This window comes from Mobula birostris, chromosome 32 (assembly GCF_030028105.1).
Source record: "Mobula birostris isolate sMobBir1 chromosome 32, sMobBir1.hap1, whole genome shotgun sequence".
Taxonomy (NCBI): Eukaryota; Metazoa; Chordata; class Chondrichthyes; order Myliobatiformes; family Myliobatidae; genus Mobula; species Mobula birostris.
In genome coordinates this window covers 6,170,376-6,193,110 of record NC_092401.1, presented here as the reverse complement: position 1 = coordinate 6,193,110, position 22,735 = coordinate 6,170,376, and the positions used below count along the sequence as shown (strand labels likewise).

General features: G+C 43.8%; 1 protein-coding gene across 3 annotated transcripts in view; it reads right to left on the bottom strand.

Annotated features, from left to right (window-relative positions):
- Window positions 1–22,517, bottom strand: part of angptl6 (angiopoietin-like 6) — a 38,095-nt gene extending 15,578 nt beyond the window's left edge. For 2 of the 3 annotated variants that reach the window (XR_011883771.1, XM_072248327.1), the window contains exons 1-4: window positions 22,180–22,517; window positions 12,814–13,491; window positions 6,426–6,618; window positions 2,035–2,228 (exon numbers count right to left, since the gene is read on the bottom strand). Coding sequence is in view for 2 of the 3 variants with exons in the window: in XM_072248327.1 (XP_072104428.1) it covers window positions 2,035–2,228; window positions 6,426–6,618; window positions 12,814–13,452 (1,026 nt within the window). In the remaining variant the exon portion in view is untranslated. The remainder of the gene's footprint in view (window positions 1–2,034; window positions 2,229–6,425; window positions 6,619–12,813; window positions 13,492–22,179) is intronic. The other variant, XM_072248328.1, reaches the window with a different exon arrangement.
- Between the last annotated feature and the right edge of the window lie 218 nt (window positions 22,518–22,735).

Below are 22,735 nucleotides of genomic sequence, written 5' to 3'. Positions count from 1 at the left end.
TTGCACCAGAACCTGAGGGGAGCCAATATTCTCTCGGGCAGGTTTGTTAGAGCTGTTGGGGAGGGTTTGAACTAATCTGGCAGGAGGTGAGAACCAGAGTGAAGGGACTCGGGATGGTAAAGAAGCAAAGATGGCATGCAGTCATAATGTCAGGAAGGGCAAGCAGATGATAGGACATAATTGCAACCGGCAGGGTGAGTGTCAGTGCATTAGGGATGCAGAATGAAAAAGAGTAGCAGATACAGAACTCAATGTATGGAGTATAAGAAACGGGCAGATGATCTTGATGCACTTTTACAGATTGTCGGATATGATGTTCTGGCCATCACTGAATCTTGGCTGAAGGATGGTTGTAGTTGGGAGCTGTATGTCCAAGGTTACACATTTTATTGGAAGGTGGGCAGAGCAGGTGGCGTGGCTGTGCTAGTAAAGAATGGCATCAGATCATTAGAAAGATGTGACGTAGGATCAGAAAATGTTGAATCTCTTAACTCAATCCACAAGGGTGAAATGACCCTGATGGCAGTTATATACAGATGTCCTAACAGTAGCTGGGATGTGGGCCACAGATTACAACAGGAAATAGAAAAGGCGTGTCAAAAGGGCAATGTTATGATGGTCATGGGACATTTCAACAGGAATACCTAAAAGGTTAACTTGCAGATTGAGTTGGTGGTGAGGAAGGCAAATGCAATGTCAATATTTATTTTGAGAGGTATAGAATACAAGAACAGGGATGTGATGCTGAGAGTTTATAAGGCACCGGTGAGGCCTCACCTTGAGTATTTGAAACAGTTTTGGGCTCCTCATTTAAGAAAAGATGTGCTGGCATTGGAGAGGGTCCAGAGGAGGTCCACAAGGATGATTCCAGGAATGAAAGGATTACTATGCGAGGCACATTTGATGGCTCTGCATCTGTACTCACTGGAATTCAGAAGGATGAGAGGGAATCTCATTGAAACCTTTTGAATGTTGAAAGCCATAGACAGAGTAGATGTGGAAAGGATGTTTCCCATGGTGGGGGAAGTCTAGGACAAGAGGGCACAGCCTCAGGATAGAGGGGCATGCATTTAAAACAGAGGTGCGGAGAAATTTCTTTAGCCAGAGGGTGGTGAATTTGTGGAATTTGTTACCACAGGTGGCTGTGGAGGCCAGGTCATTGGGTATATTTAAGGCAGAGCTTGGTAGGTTCTCGATTGGACATGGCATCAAAGGTTACAGGGCGAAGGCCTGGGGGTGGGGCTGAGGAGGGGAGAAAATGATCGGCCATGGTTGAGTGGGGAGCAGACTCGATGGGCCAAAGGGCCTAATTCTGCTCCAATGTCTTACGGTCTTGTATAAGGAGAAAATCGATAGGCGGGCTCTGTTTTCCTGGAGCAGAGGAAGATGAACGGTGGCGTGATAGAGGCATATAAAATTGACATATAAATGGAGTAGATTACGAGAGCTGCTTTGCAGAGTAGGGTTGCCTAAAGCTAGAAGGTGTTTCAGGTGAGAGGGAAGTGGTTTAAAGGGGATCTGAGAGGTAAATATTTTATGCAGAGCAGCTGTAATAAACTGGTAGAGGCAGGAACAATAACGGTTATCGAACTATTCTGCAGACTTGCTGAGTACGCCCACAAGAAAGTGAATCTCAGGGTTGTTTGTGGTGACGTATAAGAACATTGCTAATAAAATTTACTGTGAACTTTGAACATTCAAGAAACATTTGATTGTGCAAGACATTGAAGGATTTGAAGTGAATGTATGAAAGTGTGATTAGAATAGATGGGCAGTGGGTCAAAGGTCGGCTTCTATGCTGTACAACATTATGACTAAATATATTTAGCCACTATCCCATTCTCCTCCAGCACTTCTCAACATGATAAATGGTATGTCAATTGCAACGTTTTTTTTGTCATGCAAAAGGATTTTGTATGTAAGTTTTGACTTGGTCATTATTTATAGGGCAAAGAGCTATTTATCCTTCTATCCATCAGCAAAGTTCTCCTCTAACGATGAACCCAAGGCCAATGTACTTGACCTTTAACTAACCTTGTAATTCTCCCAATTCCGGAAAAAATTGACCGACCCGTCTTGGCGCCTCTGGATGACTGTCCAGCCACCAGCTTCCTTCTGCTGTTCACACCACACCTGCATCAGTCGGTTGGTGTTTTGAGGTTTAATCAGGTAAATTCCGTTGGATCTGTGGCCTTCCCCCATAACATGCAGACAGTCTTTCCAGGGACCTGTTCAGGAGATCACAGCATAATACAAACTAGAATTCAGAATCCCTCTAATCACGCAATTCTGACCATCTGTTTCACCTCCCCATTCATCTGTGGACGAAGCGTTAAGTCCGGTAGGAGATGTGAGAACTGGATCTGAAACAATGTCTGGAATTGATCCTCTACCTTGGTCCAGAACAAGGCCGTTGAAGTTCATTAACACAAGAAAGTCTGCAAATGTTGGAAGTCCAAAGCAATACGTGCAGAATACTGGAGGAACTTGGCAAGTCAGGCAACGTCTATGGAAAGGAATAAGCAACTGAAGTCTTAGGCCAAGACCCTTCATGAATCCCGATGAAGGGTCTCAGCCCAAAACGTCGACTGTGCTTTCTCCCCCTGGATGCTGCCTGGCCTGCTGAATTCCTCCAGCATTTAGTGTGTTTTGCTCGGGTTCATTAAATTAGCTGGAGGTAGAATGACAGACAAGTGTGGTGATAGTCAGACAAGATGAGCTCTTGTTAATGTAATTCTGAATTTAGAAATGAGACGGATAGCCTGCTGTTGTAGGTTTGATGGGTGACCAGAGCCTGCTGTTCTTTGGTCTAAATTCTACCTGAGTAGCTTGGCTATCATTGTTGTCGTGGCAGGAAACACCAGACTCTGCTCTCTGTGGATTGGTAATCCTAATACTCAACTTCTATGTCTGCAAGGTCACAGTTTAACTGTGGCTTCTAGGGGTAGTGTGATCTAGCTCTGGCCAGCCACTAGTGTAGTATAATCTGGGCTGTGTTTTCCATGCGCACTGGCCCATGTGTGTCTACTTATGCAGTGTTTGAAGGCTTTTAGTTACACAGACAAAGTTGTATAACCATATAACAATTACAGCACGGAAGCAGGCCATCTTGGCCCTTCTAGTCCGTGCTGAACACTTACCCTATCTTATTCCCACTAACCTGCACTCAGCCCATAACACTCCATTCCTTTCCTGTCCATATATCTATCCAATTTAACGTTAAACGACAACATAGAACCTGCCTCAACCACTTCTGCTGGAAGCTCATTCCACACAGAGTTGAGTTTGTCATTTGCACAAGTACATGTATGTGCAGGTGCAATGAAAAATTTACTTGCAACAGCATCAAGTACACAATTTCCGGTTTAGGATGGCACAAGCGAAGTTGGCTGACGCTTTACTGGTGGTTCATAAAGCTAAATAGGACTGAATGTATCATCACTCTTTTTTGGGGTAAATTGTGGTAAACTATCAGCGCAAGCAATGAAGGGCGAGTGAAGGTGAGGCAGCCTTGCCTGTCAAGGTCTGCAGGTGAGATGCAAAGTTGGAGTATGACATGTTCGAGGAGAAATGTTCAGAGTGAGGTCGAGACGGAGATGGAGTTGGAGAGAGTGAATTGGAGAGGAGTTTCGGAGCACCTCCACCAAAACCGGCAGCAAGGTTGGATCAATCTAAGCGCTGGGCAAATTTGGAAAGGCCACGTACAGGCCGGAACGTGGTGGTGCGGTCTAAGCCCAAAGCATATTGCTGCCGCGTCACAACCCTGTCTTTGGAGAATTTAAATGCTGATGCAGATGGACTGAAAAAGGCAGGGTGTCAGGACCGGAGACGTGGATCAGACCAATCCTGTTCATTCTTCCAGGATGCTTACACCTCTCTCCACGGTCCAGAGACCGTGAGACTGCTCCGGCTGCTTTGGGCTTCCTGTCTACGGACTGAGTTTTGTTCTGAATGCTGTTGTTTACTTTTATTCATGTTTTTCTCCCTCTCTGTTTTTTTTAATTGGATTTTTTTTCTGGTTTCTTGTTTAGTGGCTGCCTGTAAGCAGACAAATCTCAAGACTGTGCAATTTATACATACTTTTGATAAATGTACTTTGAACAATATTTACTCAGGAACCTAGCATCAGATACACAATATTTATTCAGGAACATAGCATCAGATGCACAGTATTCACAAGAAAAAACAAAACAACATAACTGAATTTGTTAAAGGTGCAACTGGACAGAGCATGTTACTTTGTTAGAGCTGTGACATGGTATTCCAGATTATGTCTAGTCCTTTACTGTAACTTTTTTTTCTACAAGTACTGAGGTTAATAGCTGCTGGCAAAAGCTTGCTCTGTTATCTGAGACCACAACTGGCAATTAACCAAAGTGATATATTTTTGTTGTTTCTCCCTTGAGCTTTGTTTAAATAGGTTTCAAAGTTTCCTAATTACTACTTTGAGCTTCAAGGCACATAGAACCAGCTGCACCCGAGTAAAACTATCCTTGCACAAATGAGAGCTCTCCGGTGAGTAAGAGGCAATTGTGTTAGAGATGGCGGTTTTTAAAAAGACCCAATTTTTAATCCTTTCCCACTCACTGTGTATTGTTTCACCAGCTGCATTGTGCCTTTGGGAGCTTTGCTTGTGTTATGGTTCCCTATTTTCTGGTCATTCAGACTTTGAGTGTATTCATCCAAAGTTATTTTTAACTTTGACATGCAGGTCTAAAGTTCTTTTTGCATCGCTTTCGATGCATCCAAGCTTTACAACCAAAGGGGGAGCGGGATAGTTGGTTGAAATGTGGTGACTTAAATGAAAGAGAAACATCTGTGAGTTTGCACGCAGCAAGATTCTAGTGTAGTGAGAGATAAGACCATATGACGTAGGAGCAGAATTAGGCCATTCATCCCATCGAGTCCACTCTGCCATTTCATCATGGCTGCTCCTGAATCCCATTCAACCCCATCCACCAGCCCTCACCAGATCCCTTTGATGCCTTGAACAATCAGGAATCTATCAACTTGCCCTTTAAATATACTCACGGACTTGGCCTCAACCGCAGTATGTGGGCAGAGGATTCCACAGATTCACCACTCTGTCTTAAAAAAAATCCTCCTTACCTCTGTTCTAAAAGGGCACTCCTCAGGTTTGAGGCTGTGCCCTCTAGTTCTGGATACCCCCACCAGAAGAAACACCCTCTCCACATCCACCTTATCTAGTCCTTTCAACATTCTGTAAGTTTCAATGAGATCCCCACGCACTCTTTTAAATTCCAGTGAGTACAGGCCCATAGCTGCCAAATACTTATGTTAACCCCTTCGCTCCTGGAATAATCCTTGTGAACCTCCTCTGGACTCTCTCCAATGACAAGACATCCTTTCTGAGATATGGGGCCCAAAAGTGTTGACAATAACTCCAAGTGCAGCCTGACTAGTGTCTCGTAAAGCTTCAGCATTATCCTCTTATTTTTTTAATATTCTCTTCCCCTTGCAATGAATGCTAACATTGCATTTGCCTCCTTTACCACAGACTCGGCCTGTGAATTAACCTTCTGGGAGACTTTCACAAGGACTCCAAGTCCCTCTGCACTTCTGATGTTTGAATTTTCTCCCCATTTACATAATACTTTGCACCTTTGTTCCTTTTACCAAAGTGCATTTTCATACATTTCCTAACAGTGTATTCCATCTGCTACTTTTTTGCCCAATCTTCTAATTTGTTTAAGTCCTGCTGCAATTTCATTGCTTCCTCAGCACTACCTACCCCTCCACCTATCTTCATATCATCCACAAACTTTGCCACACAGCCATCAATTCCAGTATCTAAATCATTGACGAACAATGTGAAAAGTAGTGGTCCCAATACTGACCCCTGAGGAACACCACTAGTCACTGGCAGCCAACCAGAAAAGGCCCCCTTTATTCCCACTGGCTTCATCCTGCCTGTCAGCCATCCCTCTATCCATGCCAGTATCTCTCCTGTGACACATTATTAGATCACCTTTTATTTTCTGATCCTTGGGTTCTTCCAGGAGTCAAAAATGATGAGCAGTATTAATCACAAGATTTCTGTTTATAAGCATACAAATACTAAGCAAATTAAAGAATTGAGAAACAATGCTAAGGATGTAAGACAAAGGAATAAAGATGGTGTTTCTGAAAAATCTATCACTTTTATAGATGAGGGAAATTCCTTAGATAGTGATAATTTAGTTAATAGCTACATAATTAAAATTACATCATGTGGGTAATGTGCTAAAACTTAACCAGTAAAAAATGAGAAAGGACATAAACTGTTAGTTTAGCGGCTATACAGCTTTCTGCCAGTGAGTGTGAAAAATGCATGAGTTGGTTAAAAAGTACAAATCGTGTAATTTTAAAAAAGTATTATTTTAAAGTGGTTTCCAACCAAGATTATGGAGCCATTACTCACTCACCTGATGACTTGGCAGTTGTCACAATTGGAACTACAGTAGGAGGTGACTGTTCCCTTCTCTTCAGTCTATCCTGTGTCATGCTGTATATCTGGTCTCTCAATATTTCATTGCCAGAGACCAGACTATTGCTCTTATTGGTGCTGCCATTCAGATTGTTGGCTATGGTGCCAAGAGATGTCTGTCCTGACTCCTGCTGGTAAAGATGAGTTCCAGGTATCAACTTGGGCAAAGGACTTGCAGAAACGACAAATATGAATTTCCTGGCTTATAGCTTGAAAATATCCTTGTGCTGAAATTTTGGGAACATTATCCAAGAGAGTATACCAAGAAGGGCTCAGAACCCTGGGCCATTTTGACCCTGTGTTGATAGCTACAGTTCTATTAGGTCAGACCATAAATGGGCCTCAGCTGTTAGACATATCAGGAATGAACATTGGGCTCATGGTAGGTTCAGCCAGAAGGTCAAGATGAATGGGATCCATGGTGAATTGGCTGCTTGGATTCAGAATTGGCTTGTCCAAAGAATATAGGGTAGTGGTTGATGGGACTGATTTTTAGCTGGAGATCTGTGGCCAGTGGTGGTTTACAGTGAACAGCACTGGAACCTCTGCAGTTCTCATCATGAAATAGATGAAAACATAGCTGGGTTGGCTGGTAAAGTTACAAACAATACTAAGATTGGTGACATCGAAGATGGTGTAGAAGGTTGCCAAAAGGTAGTTGCAGATGTGGGTGCAGAAATGGCAGCTAGAGTTTAATCCAGGCAAGTGTGCAGTAGGAAGATCAAATGTAAAGGAGAAGTATGTAGTTAGTAGCAGGACTCGGCTGCAATAATGTACAGAGAGCTCTTGGGAGTCGAAGACCATAACTCCCTGAAAGTGAGTAGAGAAGAGGTCATATGGCTTGCTTGCTTTTATTAGTTGAATCAATGAGTTCAAGAGTGAGGGAGTTATAAAACTCTGGTTAGGCTGCATCTGGAACATTGCATTTAATTCTGGTCGGCCCTTTATAGAAAGGATGTGAAACTTACCAGGCAGAAGCGGAAGTTGTTTACCAGGATGCTGCCTGGATTGGAGGGAATGTGCCATAAAGAGAGGCTGAACAAACTCGAGTTGTTGGGTTTTTTTTGAACCAGTGGAGACCGAACGGAGACATGATAGAGATTTTTAATCATGAGGAGCATAAGGTAAGCAGCTGGTACCTCTTTTTCCCAGAGCTGAAAAATCTTATTCCAGTGGTCATACATTTCAGGTGAAAGTTGGGAGATTTCATAAGATGTGCAGAGCAGATTTTCTTTTGGAGCTGTGGGTATCGGGAATGCATTGCCAGCGTGGTGGTGGAAGTACCCGTGCAGGGACGTTGAAGAGGGATATGGGCCACGCACAGGCACAAGGGAAGGGCTGTCATTAGCTTAATTAGTTCACAACATAGTGGGCCAAAAGGCCTGTTTCTGTGCTGTACTGTTCCATGTCACTAACAACTGATATCTGTTACTCCAGTACAAATAAAATCCATCTTTAGTGTTCCTCACGTTTAATTTTTGACCTCTGTTGTACTTATTGAGGCATCCATTGTAGGGAATAAAGGGTTATGTGGTTACTGCACACATCATGTGCAGTAAGACCTAATCAGAATCAGGTTTTAATATCACCAGCACGTGTCAAAAAATACATTGTTTTTGCAGTAGCGATACTTAATAATAGAAAAAGAGTGAATTGCTTCATACTCAAAGATTCATAGGCCTGTTTGTGTTCAGTATTGTTCTGTCTCTTCCTCCAAACCTCTTAACTCTTTTTGCACTTGGAAAGGGAGTCACCACTGGTATCCCATTGGATGTCATCCCATAGGATGTCTTGCATGGGCTGCTTGCGTATTGACCATCTGTTGAAGATCCTGACCTTACTTGGATGCTTGTGTCTGTGGTGGGGAGGTGTTGACCAGCTGATTCAACATTAAGACCATTGCATCTGTATCCTTTCTCCCCATTCCATACCTGGTTGAAATGGCTACACGTCCAGTAATTCTAATGCAATATGTGTTTCTGCACTACCCAGACTAGGGTTTATTGTACGTTACTAGTCTGACAAGACTTGGGTATATTGGAGTTTCACCCATACAATATTGTTGAAGAAACCATTCCAGGAGACAATGTAGAGGAACATAGAACCTGTAGGATACCTTTTTAAGCTTCATAAGTATGACCTAATTGTATGTGTCTACAGTTTTTGTTCACACAATCTTTTACATATTTGGCTAACAGAGTAGTATTAACATGAGATTCTGCAGATGCTGGAAATCCAGAACAACACACACACAATTCTGGAGGAACTCAGCAGATCAGGTAGTATCTATGGATATTAATAAACAGTTGGCATTTCAGACTGAGACCCTTCATTAGGACTGGAAAGGAAGGGGAGAAATGCCTGAATAAAAAAAGTAAAGGAAGGGAAGGGGAGCAGGCTGGCTAGAACATGATGGGTGAATGCACATGGGTCGCGAAGGTAAAGGGCTGGAGATGAAAGATCCTGATAGGAGTGGACCACAGGAGGAAGGGGAGGAGGAGAGGACCCAGGGAGAAGGGTTAGGCAGGTGAGAAAGAGGTATGAGGCCAGAGTAGGGAATAGAAGAAGAGGGGGGGGAGGGAATTTTTTTTACTAGAATGAGAAATCTTTATTTATACCATCAGGTTGAAGGCTACCCAAACATAATATAAGGTGTTGCTTCTCCATCCCGAGGGTGGAGCATTGCAGCACAGCAGGTGAACATGGACCGACATGTCAGAACGGGAATGGGAATCACAATTTAAAATACTTGGCCACCAGGAAGTTCCACCTTGGCAGATGGAGCAGAAGTGCTCAACAAAGTGGTCCCCCAGTTTACGAGGGGTCTCACTAATTCAGAGGGGGCCACTTCGGGAGCACCAGATACAACAGACGACCCCAGCAGATTCGCAGGCGGAGTGTTGCCTCATCTGGGAGGGCTGTTTGGGGCCGTGAATGGAAGTGAGGGAGGAGGTGTATGGGCAAGTTTGGCACTTTGGTGGCTAGCAGGGTTAGGTGCCGGGAGAGATTAGTGGGGGAAGGACAAATGCACAAGGGAGTCACGGATGATCCCTGTGGCGAGGGGGAGGTAAAGATGTATTTGGTGGTAGAAGTTGTTGAGAATAATCTGTTGGATGTAGAGGCTCATGGCTTATATGTAAAGACAAGATGAATTCCTCCCTGTTAAGGCGATGGGAAGATAGGGTGAGCACAGATCTTTGGAAAGTGGAGAAATGGGTAAGGGCAGCATCAATGGTGGGTAATATAAATCTCATTTTTTTAATTACTGAATGAAACACGTGTCAATTACTGTTTCCTGAAACAAATACAACATTTCCACCCCTGCCGTGTGAAGGATTGTTTCCCATCTTAGTGCTTAAGTAACCTAGCACTAATTTATGACATCTGACACTCCCCAACAAATAGAAATAGTTTCTGTCTACTTGCCCTGTGATTTTCCCCTTTTATTTCTAGTGTATTAAATGCAAAGGAATACGATCTACAGAATTTGTGGTACAGAGAGAGCATTGTATGTCGTATTATCAGAGGGAGAGGAAGGCTATGCACACTGAGACAAAGCTGCTAGACAATAGACAATAGGTGCAGGAGTAGGCCATTCGGTCCTTCGAGCCAGCACCGCCATTCACTGTGATCATGGCTGATCATCTACTATCAGTATCCATTTCCTGCCTTATCCCCATAACCTTTGATTCCACTATCTTTAAGAGCTCGATCCATCTCTTTTTTGAAAGCATCCAGAGACTTGGCCTCCACTGCCTTCTGGGGCAGAGCATTCCATACATCCACCACTCTCTGGGTGAAAAAGTTTTTCCTCAACTCCGTTCTAAATGGCCTACCCCTAATTCTTAAACTGTGGCCTCTGGTTCTGGACTCACCCATCAGCGGGAACATGATTCCTGCCTCCAATGTGTCCAATCCCCTAATAATCTTATATGTTTCAATAAGATCCCCTCTCAGCCTTCTAAATTCCAGAGTATACAAGCCCAGTCGCCCCAATCTTTCGACATATGACAGAGCCGCCATCCCGGGAATTAACCTCGTGAACCTACGCTGCACTCCCTCAACAGCAAGAATGTCCTTCCTCAAATTTGGAGACCAAAACTGCACACAGTACTCCAGGTGTGGTCTCACCAGGGCTAATGTGATGGGAGGCACCAATCTGGCCTGGCATCCTGAGCTTTCAAGCCACAAGTTCTCTACGTTTAATTATCTCTGCATACACTGGGTGGGGGGAGAGGATCTAAAGCGCGAATTGTAGTGGGGCTGATGTGCAATCTGCTCTGTTGACGCAGAACAGCAGCATGGATATCTTTCCATCTCCGTGAGCCTGCTCATTCTGTACTTGAATGAAATTTACAAAACCATAAACTTTTTGCTGTATGGTTCAGGGGCGGCACGGTAGTGTAGTGGTTAGCACAGTGCCTTGCAGCGCGGGCAACCCGGGTTCAATTCCCGTCATTGCCTGTAAGGAGATTGTACGTTCTCCCCGTGACCGTGTGGGTTTCCTCCGGGTGCTCCGGTTTCCTCCCACAGTCCAAAGATGCACCGGTTGGTAGGTTAATTGGTCACTGCAAGTTGTCCTGTGATTGGGCAGGGGTTAAATCGGGGGATTGCTGGGTGGCGCGGCTGAAGGGCCAGAAGGGCCTTTTCCATGCTGTGTCTAAATAAAAACAAAATAATGAGTTTCAAAGACATTTTAAATTAGTGTAAAAATTAAATACGTGATAGCAGTTTCTTTTATGTTAAAAGTCCATGTTAACTTGGAACAAGGCTGGATTGCAATTTATTTATTTGTCCACTCAACCATCGAAATGTTTCTTTGATGGTCTTAATTCCAGATTTTTCATGATTTATACAGTAGGTGAGTTTTTATGGGACTCGGGCCTCTCTGTCAACAAGACTGCATTTGCTGTCCATCTGTTGTCCTGGGAGTGGGGGTGGGTTTGTTAAATGTTTGTACAGCTGAGGGGTTTGTACAGCACCCAGCTTCCCTCTCAAGTGACCCTGCCGCTTGAAAAGGTACTGCTGTTCTTTCATCGTTGTGGGTCAAATTCTCGGGAGCATCCAGCTCAAAAGCTTTGTGAAAGTAATTTCATCACACGGAATGCAATGGCTCAGTAAGGTGGCTCATCGCCATCTTCTAGGGGGTGGTTACGGGTGGGTGATAAATACTGACACTCTGGGATCCCTGGGAACATGCCCGAGGGAATTAATGGACCCGTTTGTAAGCTGTACAACTGTTCCTGGTTCATGTCCATTCATCCCTCCCCACTGATACCCCTCCTGGAACTTATCCCTACCAAGTGGGAGAATTGCTACACCTGCACATTCACCTTCTCCCTCACCACCATTTAGGGCCCCAAGCAATCCTTCCAGGTGAGGTAGCACTTCACCCGGGAGTATGTCAGTCACTGTGTCCAGGACCCCTCTACATCGGTGAGACCCGCCGCAGAACGGGGGACCGCTGTGTTCAGCACCTTCGTTCCATCTGCCGCAAGTAGGATTTCCTGATGGCCAATCATTTTAATTCCCCTGCTCATTCCCCTTCTGACGTGCCTGTACGTGGCTTCCTCTGCTGCAAAGATGAGGCCACTCTCGGGTTGGAGGAGCAACACCTCGTATTCTGTCTGGTTAGCCTCCAACCTGACAGTGTGAATGTCAATTTGTCTAACATCCAGTCATCCCCCACTCCTTTCTTTTTCCATTCACCATTGTTTCCACTCTTACCCCTGCTCTTCCTCTCTCCTCCTTCTCTTGACCTTCCACCTCCCTTCCATTTCTCCATGGTCCACTCTCCTCTCCTATCAGATTCCTTCAGCCTTTTATCTTTTCCACCTATCAGCTCCCAGCTTCTTGATTCACCCACCCTCTCCCACCGCCTGACCTTTCCAACCACCTTCTAGTTTGTGCTCCGTCCCCTCCCTCACCTTCTAATTCTGGCTCCTTCCCCTTTCCTTTCCGGTCCTGATAAATGATCTCAGCCCGAAACGTCACTCTTGGCCTGGCCTGGTTAGCTCCTCCTGCATTTTGTGTGGCTACCGTGTCCAGTTGGGTTCATGATGACCAGTGTGCACAAGCTGGGCCAAAGGCTCTGTGACTTGAAACTGCTATTCCTCAGGAAAGCAAATCTACCATTCTTGCTCATTTATAGCTCCGGGCACACAGCAATGTGATCTGACACTGAATTGCCCTCTGGAATGGCCTTCCAGCTACAGTGGAAAGAACATTTTAGGGTTGGGCAAAAGATGCCCAGCTTGTCATTGATGGCCACGTGCCAGAGGTGAATGTGAAAGTGAGCATCTGGTAGAAAAGTTCAAGTCTCTTACCTGTTGGACCTGCTGATTGTGCCCAGGCGCCGCCTGTCTGCAATGCTTCTCCAGCTGAGAAATGGTGCGGCTTTGGTTGTTGACGAGGGTGGTGAGGACTGTGCACTTGCGCTCCAGATCCTTGTATCTGATGGACAGCCTCAGCACTTCAGCCGTGATGTTGAGCACTTTGTTCTCCAGCCTGGAGATCTCCAGGGAGTCGTCCTTCTTCTGGATAATCTCGTGCAGCAACTGGGCATAGAGCTGGGACACCCTGGAATTCATGTTGCGGCTTCCCTTCCGCAGGGCCTTGACCTCCTCGATCACGCCTCCGTCCAGCTCCACCATCTGCCTGAGGTCTTCGATCTGCTGCTGCTGCTCGCGCATCTGACCCCGCATGGCCTGCAGCTCGCTCTTGTTCACGCTGTCATTCCCGCTCGCTGCGGTCTTGGTGCTCAGGCAGATGGGGCCAGTCAGCCGCTGCTGGGGGACGATGAAGGTGTAGGTGCATTTGCTGGCTGGCGCGCTGTCTGGGGATCGGGCGTTGTGACGGTTGGGCTCGCCGGTCTCTGTGAGCTTGTCGGCGTCAGCTCCAGTGCGAGTCTTCTCAGCTCCTGCTAGTCTGATCAGCAGGAAAACACAGACGGTGAGCTTCAGCATGGTTCAAACTGGGGGGGAGCCGTGAAGCAGTTCCCAAATCTGCAATGAAATAAAATCCTGAGTTTCAGGCTTGTAATCGTCCCTCTAACCGTGTCCTAAAGTAAACTACAGCCATTATTGTATGGTTGGAAGTGCATCAGCATTATTGCATATAGTAACTCTCACAAAGTGATAATGACCAGGTATTCCAACTGATGGCGCAAACATCGATTTCTCTAACTTCTCGTAATCCTCCCTCTTCGTCCATTCCCCCATTCTGCTCTCCCCTTGCCTCTTCTGACCTGCCCATCTCCCTCCCCCGTCCTCCTCCTTTTCTCCTTCTCTCGTTCCTCTCCTATCAGATCCCTCCTTCATCCCTTTTTCCACCTCCATCACCTTCCAGATTCTCACTTCTTTGCCCACTCCCCCAGCCACCTAGCTTCAGCTGTCACCTTATAGCTTGTACTCCTTCCCTCCTCTCTCTCCCCCCCCCCACCACACTTTCTAGTCCTGATAAAGTGTCTCGGCCTGAAACATTCCTTTCCATAGTTGCTGCCTGTGTTCTTCCGGCATTCTGTGTGTTGCTTTGGATTTCCGGCATCCACAGACCCTTTTGTATTCATGAGGGATAAATATTGGCTCTACCACACCAAGGAGAATGCCTTGCCGTTTAACCTGGTGCCTTAGGATCTTTGGCAGGCACCTGAGAAAGTAGACAGGGCTTTGGTTTTGTATCCCATCCAAAAGGCAACATCTCAGCCAACATGGGAGTTTCCCTTTCTAACGAGCTGGAGTATCAGCTTAAATTTTTGGGCTCACGTTGTGGTCTGTGACTTGGCTCAGAGGGGGGAGCGGGACCAGCTGAGCCACAGCTGAAACTAGGCGGAAGTGGAAGTGATGCAGTGTTTGGACTCGTGTTCAGGCGTCCTCTGTCCTACAAGTGGTAACATACCTGAGCTTCCAAGATTCCCTCAGGTGGCTTATAGAACTCCTCTACATTACTTATTGGTGCCGCTCTGGACAGAAGCGGCCAGCTGTGGAATTGCATCCAGAGGGAGTGCAATAAGACATAGAAGCAGAATTGGGCCATTCGGCCCATTGGATCTGCTCTGCCATTCGCCCGTGCTAGTACTTTTAAAGGGGAAAGGTGTGGGATAACATTTGGATTTTAATGTTCATTTTTTTCTTTTCCTAACCCTGCTGTCTGAGGCTTTAGCCCTAGCATTTCTGAAAACTGATTTTTTTTCCCCTTTTTATTTCCCTGACTGCTTCCACCTTCACTTTCACCTTTTAACTGTCGTCTGCCAGCAGCTCTGGCGTTACTTCTGTTACTCCTAAGAACATGAGAAAATCAGCAAATGCTGTAAATCCAGAGGAACACACACACAATGCCAGAGGAACTCAGCAGGTCAGGTAGCAACCATGGAAAAGAATAAAGCCCTGAAGGGGCTTGGCCCAAAACATTGACTATTTGCTCTTTGTTTCTCGAGCTGCTGAGTTCCTCCAGTATTTTGTGTGTGTTGCTGCTTTTAAGATGCTTGTGAAAGTCTACCTCTGAGCAAATCAGCAACTGACCCCTCCTTGGCTCATCTGGAAATCCTTTGATGTTAGGCACCAAGTAAACATGATATTTTATTGGAAAAGAACATCAGTAAAATATTTATAGCTGCTTTGCTTTCCACACAAGCTCGCGAGTCCTCTCTGCCAACATATTTATAGATAGAGGATCTCATTTGAGATTTCACCCTTGTGTGTGTAAATCCTGACTTTGTTGTCTCTCACTGGGGATTTGACTGAGATCTATAACAAAATATTACTTTTGTTTAAAAAAAGACCTTCACTTAATACAATCTTTGGTTCTAGGGTGCAGGAAGAACTCTGTGTTGTGTGTTATCTAGGATTGCCTGATTGCAGTGTGTTCGTTCTCGGTTGGTATTTTCAAGGTCTGTTTATGTTACAGGGCAATGAAAGCTTGTCTTTTGAAGGATAGCATTGATGATATATAAACATTTGATAGCAGAAATGAAGAGAAGGGATATATGTCTGCTGCTCCCTTTAATTACAACTATTATGACTTCACTTTATTTTTCTAAGAGCAAACACTGCGGGTTGTATAAGTATGGTGAACTTTATCTTCTGGGAGAGTATGGATGTGCCTTGAGAAGGTGATGAGCCAAGCTTTGAAATATTGCACTCTATATCGGGAAGTTGTTGTTGCGTCTTGTTGGACAGAGTTACAGAATTCAAAGGTGAAATGGCAGTAGGAGAAAAAAGAAGCGGCTCCAAGACAGAAGTTGGTGATCCTGTATGCAATTCAGTCTCCAATTACTTTACTGTGAATGAAGTATTTTTGATATATCGTCATAGATGTAATGTAGAAAATACAGCAGCCAATTTCTGCACAGCAGGCTCTGAAAAAGAGCAATTTTTTTAAAATATCAAAATCAGGTTTAATATCACTGGTGTATGTTGTGAAATTTGTTGTCTTTGCGACAGCAGTTCAATGCAATACATAATAATGGAAAAATGTCACAGTAAGTATACTGTGTGTATGTAATGTGTGTGTGTATGTAATATATATGTGTGTGTGTGTATAGTAGTGCAAAAACATAAATAAAAATAGTGCAAACACGAGGAAATCTGCAGATGCTGGCAACTCAAGCAACACACACAAAATGCTGGTGGAACGCAGCAGGCCAGGCAGTCGACTGTATCTTCCAATAGATGCTGCCTGGCCTGCTGCGTTCCACCAGCATTTTGTGTGTGTTGCTTGAAAATAGTGCAGTACTGTTCATGGGTTCAATGCCCATTCAGAAATCGGATGGCAGAGGGGAAGAAGCAGTTCCGTAATCATTGAGTGCATGCCTCCAGGCTTCTGTACCTCCTTCCTGATGGTAGCAATGAGAACAGGGCATGCCCTGGGTGATGAGGGTGTTTAATGATGGATGCTGCCTTTTTGAGATATCTCTCCTTGAAGATGCCCTGGATACTGTGGAAGCTGGTGCCCATGATGGAGCTGACTTGGTTTACAACTCTCTGCAGCTTATTTTGATCCTGTACAGAAGCCCCACCCCTATACCAGACGGTGAAACAACCAGTTAGAATGTACTCCATGGAACATCTGTAGAAATCTGAGTGTTTTTAGTGACAAACCAAATCTCCTCAAACTCCTAATGAAATACAGCTGTTGTCCTACCTTCTTTGTAGCCGCATCGATACGTTAGACCCAGGATAGACCCTCAGTGATATTGAAACCCAGGAACTTGAAGTTACTCACTCTTTCCACTTCTGCTCCCTCTGAGAGGACTGGTATGTGTTCCCTCGACTTACACTTCCTGAAGGCCACAATCAGTTCTTTAGGCCTGACATGATGTGCAAGGCTATTACTGCAACACCACTCAACTAGCTGATATATTTCACTCCCCTACACCCTCTTGTCACCATACTGTGTTCAAGGAGCAGCGCAGTCTGAGATGTTGAGATTTTTCATATTCAGGGCCCACATATCATCCCATCCAGCAGGCCTTGCTTCTGAGGTCTGTGGGAGGGGTCTTTACCCCACAGGCTTTGCCTTGATAAGCTAGAGTGTGACCCACAAAACCAGTTTAATCATCCAGTCCATAAGATACAGGAGCAGACTAATCAAGAACCTATCAACCTCCGCTTTAAGTACACCCATTCTGATCAGAAAGTTTCTGTTTTTCTTGCTTTTACTCTCAATATGGGCTGCCCAGTCCCCCTTTTTTTTTTCTCTTTTTCTTTTTCTTCTTGTTTTTTGCTTTTGTTTATAGAGAATAGTGGGTTTTATATATATATATATATTATAAAAGCTCCTTTATCTTTTACCTTTTTATGAAATAGAATTGATTATCTTATTTTTTATTATATACTATTAGATTAATACTATGTATAATCTTGATAATGTTTATTTTACCTTTTATATGTATTGTTATCAATATAGGTATTTAAGATAATCCTCCTCTTGTTTGTATATATGTACTTTTTTAAAATTAGTGAAAAGATTGATAGAGAAAGAAATACACCCATTGACTTTAGCCTTCAGCTGCCGGTGGCAATAGACTCCACGGATTCACCACCTTCTGGCTAAGAAATTCCTCCTCATCCTTGTATTCTGAGGCTGTCCCACAACAGTAAACATCCTCTCCATGTCCATTTTACCTAGGTCTTTCAATATTCAAAAGCCCTGACTAACGTGAGCTCAGCTTCCTTCCATGAGCTTTGCTTCTGGATTACTAATTTTTTTTAAAAAATGAAGATTTGAAAGGTGTTAAATTGTAAATTGTAAATGTGGTAACATTACAGTACAGCTACCAGGACTTGATGTTTCAATCCCTATGGTAAGTTGGCACTCTCGATGTTGGCAGTGGGTTTGGAGTGGTGACAAAGAGGGAGGGTAGGTATGTCATCAGGGTCATCAGGTGGGCTCCCTCCTTCTTTGACGTTTCGTTGATAAGCCCACAATGTCTCCAGAAGGCTCAACGGATATAACAAAGGGATCTGGGAATACAGACCCATAATTCCTTGAAAGTGGTGTCACAGATGGATAGGGTTGTAAACAAAGCTTTTAGCCTTCATAAATCAAAGTACTGAGTACAGGAGATAGAATGTTATGTTGAAATTGTGTAAGACGTTGGTGAGGCCTGATTTGGAGTATCGTGTGCAGTTTAAGTCACCTATCTACAGGAAAGTGTACAGAGGAAATTTACAAGGATGTTGCTGGGTCTGGAGGACCTGAGTTATAAGGAAAGATTATATAGGTTAGGACTGTGGGTATATTTAAAGCAGAAATTGATAGGTTCTTGATTAGTCAGTGTCAAAAGTTACAGAGAGAAGGCAGGAGAATGGGGTTGAAAGGGATAATAAATCAACCATGATGGAATGGCACAGCAGATTTGATGGGCCAAATAGACTTCTGCTCCTATGGAAAATTTGCAGAAGTACTTTAAAGCTTCATTGCTTGTTTGACGGAGATTATTCCCTTTGTTGAAACAGGTTGACATATTTTGGTGGAGTTTTATCTTGTGGTTTGGTTTTGTTATTTTGTATGATGTTGTTGGCAAGGGCAGCTTTTATTACTACATTTTTCCAAAATGCTTTGAAAGCAGGAACAGATGTGCTTTTATATAGTGCCTTTTCTGAATGCCACAGTAGTTGTAGTATGGGAAATGCTGCATTACACACCAGATTTACAACAGGAAGTATAACTATACACTCCGTGGCAACTTCATTAGGTACCTGGTGGAAAACATTGTGGTCTTCCCCTGCTGTAGCCCGTCCACTTCAAAGTTTGACATGTTGTGCATTCAGAGTTGCTGTTCTGCACACCACTGTTGTAACACATAGTTATTAGAGTTACTGTTGCTTTCCGGTCAGCTGGGACAAGTCTGGCCATTCTCCTCTGACCTTGCTCATTAACAAGGCATATTTGCTCACAGAACTGCCACTCACTGGATGTTTTTTTTTTGTGTTTTTTTAAACACCGTTCTCCATAAACTCTAGAGACTTGTGTGTGAAAATCCCAAGAGAATCAGCAGTTTCTGAGATACTCAAACCACCCCATCTGGCACCAACAATCATTCCACGGTCAAAGTCACTTAGGTCACATTTCTTCCCCATTGTGATGTTTGGTCTGAACAACAGCTGAATCTCTTGACCATGTCTGCATGCTTTTATGCATTGAGTTGCTGCCACATGATTGGTTGATTAGATATTTGCATTGACAAACAGGTGTGCAGGTGTACCTAATAAAGTGGCCACTAAGTGCAGGTAGCCCAGTGACCCAGAGAGTGGGAAATATCTCTTTGGCTCCTCACAATCTAGACATACTCCTGGAATGCATGTGCACAGATCTCAGAAGAGAATTGTGCTTCCAGATGTGATGCATGTTATGATTGAACAATTGTTTTTTTATTACCTTCAGGTTTGAGTCGGGTAGTTGCAGCTTAATCCTAGTTCTAAGAGTGCTGGCCTATCAATTGCAATGTATTGAAGAACAAGAAGGCCAGCAAAACAATGAAGAGTCCCACAGTGAAACTTCCAATCTCCTGAAAATGTGAGCCAGGAACAGTTCAGCTTGTCCAGCAACACTTGCCTGGAGCATGGTCTTTGTTAACCCCAACTCAACCCACCTCAGGATTGCATATTACCCCCATCCTCTTTCGAAAAGTCCAGAGTATCCTGGGAGATGAAAATGTCCAAGGCCAAACCCTACTTCCGGAAGCTAAAATTGGTCCACTGAGAGCCATCTGTAAAGACTTGCATGACAAGGTCTCTCCTCCAGAAGACAATTGGACAACACCCTATCCCAACGATGTATTCTGGGGGGGGGGCGGGGAACCATCACTAGCATTTGGTCTCTTTACATTTTGTCTCTATGGTCCTACCTGCAATTAAACTGGAATAATCTATCGAAAAGCAGAGAATCTGGACCTTTGAACATACCAACTGATCAATCCTAAGTGATGAATCTGTGCAACCAATTTCCCTCAGGATCAATAAAGTATGACTATGACTAATTCATTGTCACAGATGACTGTGGAAGCCATGTCATTAGATATTTTAAAGCAGAGGGTGATGGGTTCTTGATCAGTAAAGGTATCAAAGGTTATGGGGTTAAGAAGGATAATAAATTAGCCATGATTGAAGCTGACCTGATGGACAATATGGCCTAATTCTGCTTCTTTGCCATGTGAGTTGATGGAAACTGTAGAACAGAGCATGCAGTAGACATGCATGAGAAAACCGTGAATTGTTTAGTTCACAGACCATGAAACGCTTAAAACTTCAAGGTGAGCAGTGCCCTCAACAGAAGTTTGAGCTCCATGCCGATCAGTTGTAGTCCTATTTGTCTGCCCTTGTTCCCTGCTACGATTCTGTCATGCAAGAGTCTTTACAGATAACACCTAGTGCTTGGGACTGATTTTGATTGCTGGTGGGTAGGGCATTAGAGTTTTGCCCATTTTCCTGCCTCTCTAAGAGCTGTTTCCTGATTTAAACCTCTTGGAATATTACCAGTCCTCTCTGGCTTCCAACAGTTTTGCAACAAGTCTATGGTTGTGGTATTTACTGGTCTTTCTGTGATCTTGTGCTGTCACTATTTGGGTTGTGAAGAATATAAATACAGCATTACAGTATCTGCAATTTTGTTTAGAAGCAAAATCTTCCCCATCACCCTTCTGATGATACCAATGTCTTTTTGTCATCCTTGTAATTTGTAATAATTTGACAAATTCAATTGTATGAATTCCATTAAGAAGAGGACATTGGTGTTAAAATAAATGAAATTAAATTCCCAGTTGCCTAAGAGGTCTCTTAATATCTCTTTGAGGAGGGAAGGTTATTCAGTAATGAGAAGGGAGTGCTTTGAGGACTCCCATGCATGTATGGTGAATGTCATGAGCACAAAATTAATCTGCACTGGAGATTCCAAAAGACACAGGCCATATGTGCTGAAGGACGTTTGAAGGAAGTTGACTTTTACCTGCTTTGCTGCTATGGAATTCAAATCTTGCAGACAAGCCTCCTTTAAGTACATTCTTTGGTGTACACTTTCCCTACCATGAGGGTTTTGAAGGAGGCCCTGCTCACTACTCCCTGAATCCTCTGGCGTTTGTCACCGATCCTGCCTCCCAGTCCTTATCTCTGCCCTGATTGTATATTTGATTCCAGATTTCTTAATCCTCCGTCTTCTGATTCTTGCCGCAATTCCTCTTCCTACCAACATTCCCACATTTCACAGATTTCCGAACTTCCTCTGTTAGCTCTCTACAGTTGCCAGAGCAGAAGAAAGAACCTTGTGTGGCTTGGTCTTTGTGTACATTGCTTTTGTGTGCCAAAACAGCTGCCACAGGACGCAAGTACCCTGCACAACCCCCCAACTTCCCACTGTGCTGTTCAGTAATGTATCGTTCCTAACCTGGATGAGTATCTATCCGTTGTTTCTTGTCATCAGAAATATCACCATTCATAATATTACTTGTAGGTGTAAAGTTGCTTACAGATAAAAATAGTTTGCATAAAATAATTTGGACAAAAGTGTCTTGTGTTAATAGACTAACTTTTAACAGCTGAGATATTATTTCTTGAAGTACAAAATCTTTTGCAGACACCACATCCGTTCTTACAAGAATTTGTATTTATAAAACACTTTTTAATGTGTAATCCATCTCGAGGAATTTCACAGGCCTGTGGCGGAACAAAATTGATACTGAGTTACATAAAGTCAATGGGTCAGATGCAGTGGGTTGTAAGGCTTTGGCAGCTGAAGGAATGGCTATTAACAGTGCAGCAATCAAATTTAAAGATGAAGTTCGAATTGGAGTAAAATTTAACTTTGTAGTGCTGGAAAAGGTTACAGAGAAAGGGAGGGGTGAATAGTGGGGAAGGGTCTTAACCTAAATGGGATCAGGATTGAGATGAGATGTATATACGTGACCTAGTTTCAGTGAAAGATGGGTTGCCTGGTTACCTATAACTATTCTCTGGCCTCTTTGAAAGTTACAGGATGTTTAATGTCAGCCTAAAAAAACGCAAGGAATCATTTGTGCTCAGTGACTAGAAAATAACTTATTTAAATTTCTTTGAGAAATTATAGTGCATCCATCGCTAAAAGCAACAAACTAATTTTTTTATTAGAGTAAAAATATTCTTTTTAAAAACTCTAAAATCCTAAAATGCATTCAGACTTTATAACCGACTGTTCTGATGCTAACTTTCTAGCACCCTTACCTATGTTTAGAAGACCTTTCAGTAGCTGCAATGTGAATATCTGTCAGCCCTCGATGTTCTCAGCTTCCAACAAGGGGAAGAATTTGTGTAAAACAAACCATTGTAGATCCCACTTCAGCAGTTCACTTCTAACTGGGTTCCTGGCTGTACTTGAACAGGCTGGGCAGGTGAATTCTCTGGGTTTAGATTATCGTCCTCTCTGTTGAGTTAGTACTGGGTGCCTTGTTGTCCCATGCTGGAGTGAGGCAGCTGAGAGCAGTTGTAACTTGTCAGTGACTGTGTGTGGGACAGTGAAGAGAGGCAGCTCCTCTTTGCACTAATGGTCTTGCTCAAAGCAGCAGCAGCCTCTCATCTCCCCGCCCATTAGAGGCTTGGTTTGGTAGATTAAAGCCTCAATGCTCTCTCCTTGTAATGAGTCGAGATAGCTGTTCTGGCTCCTCCCCAAACAGCAGGGAACTCCTAACCAAGATCCAACTGATTCGGGCAGTAAATCCTGTTGCCTCAAAATTTCTGTCCTCTGATTTGGGTTTACCTTTTTCTTGTAAACTGAAGTTGT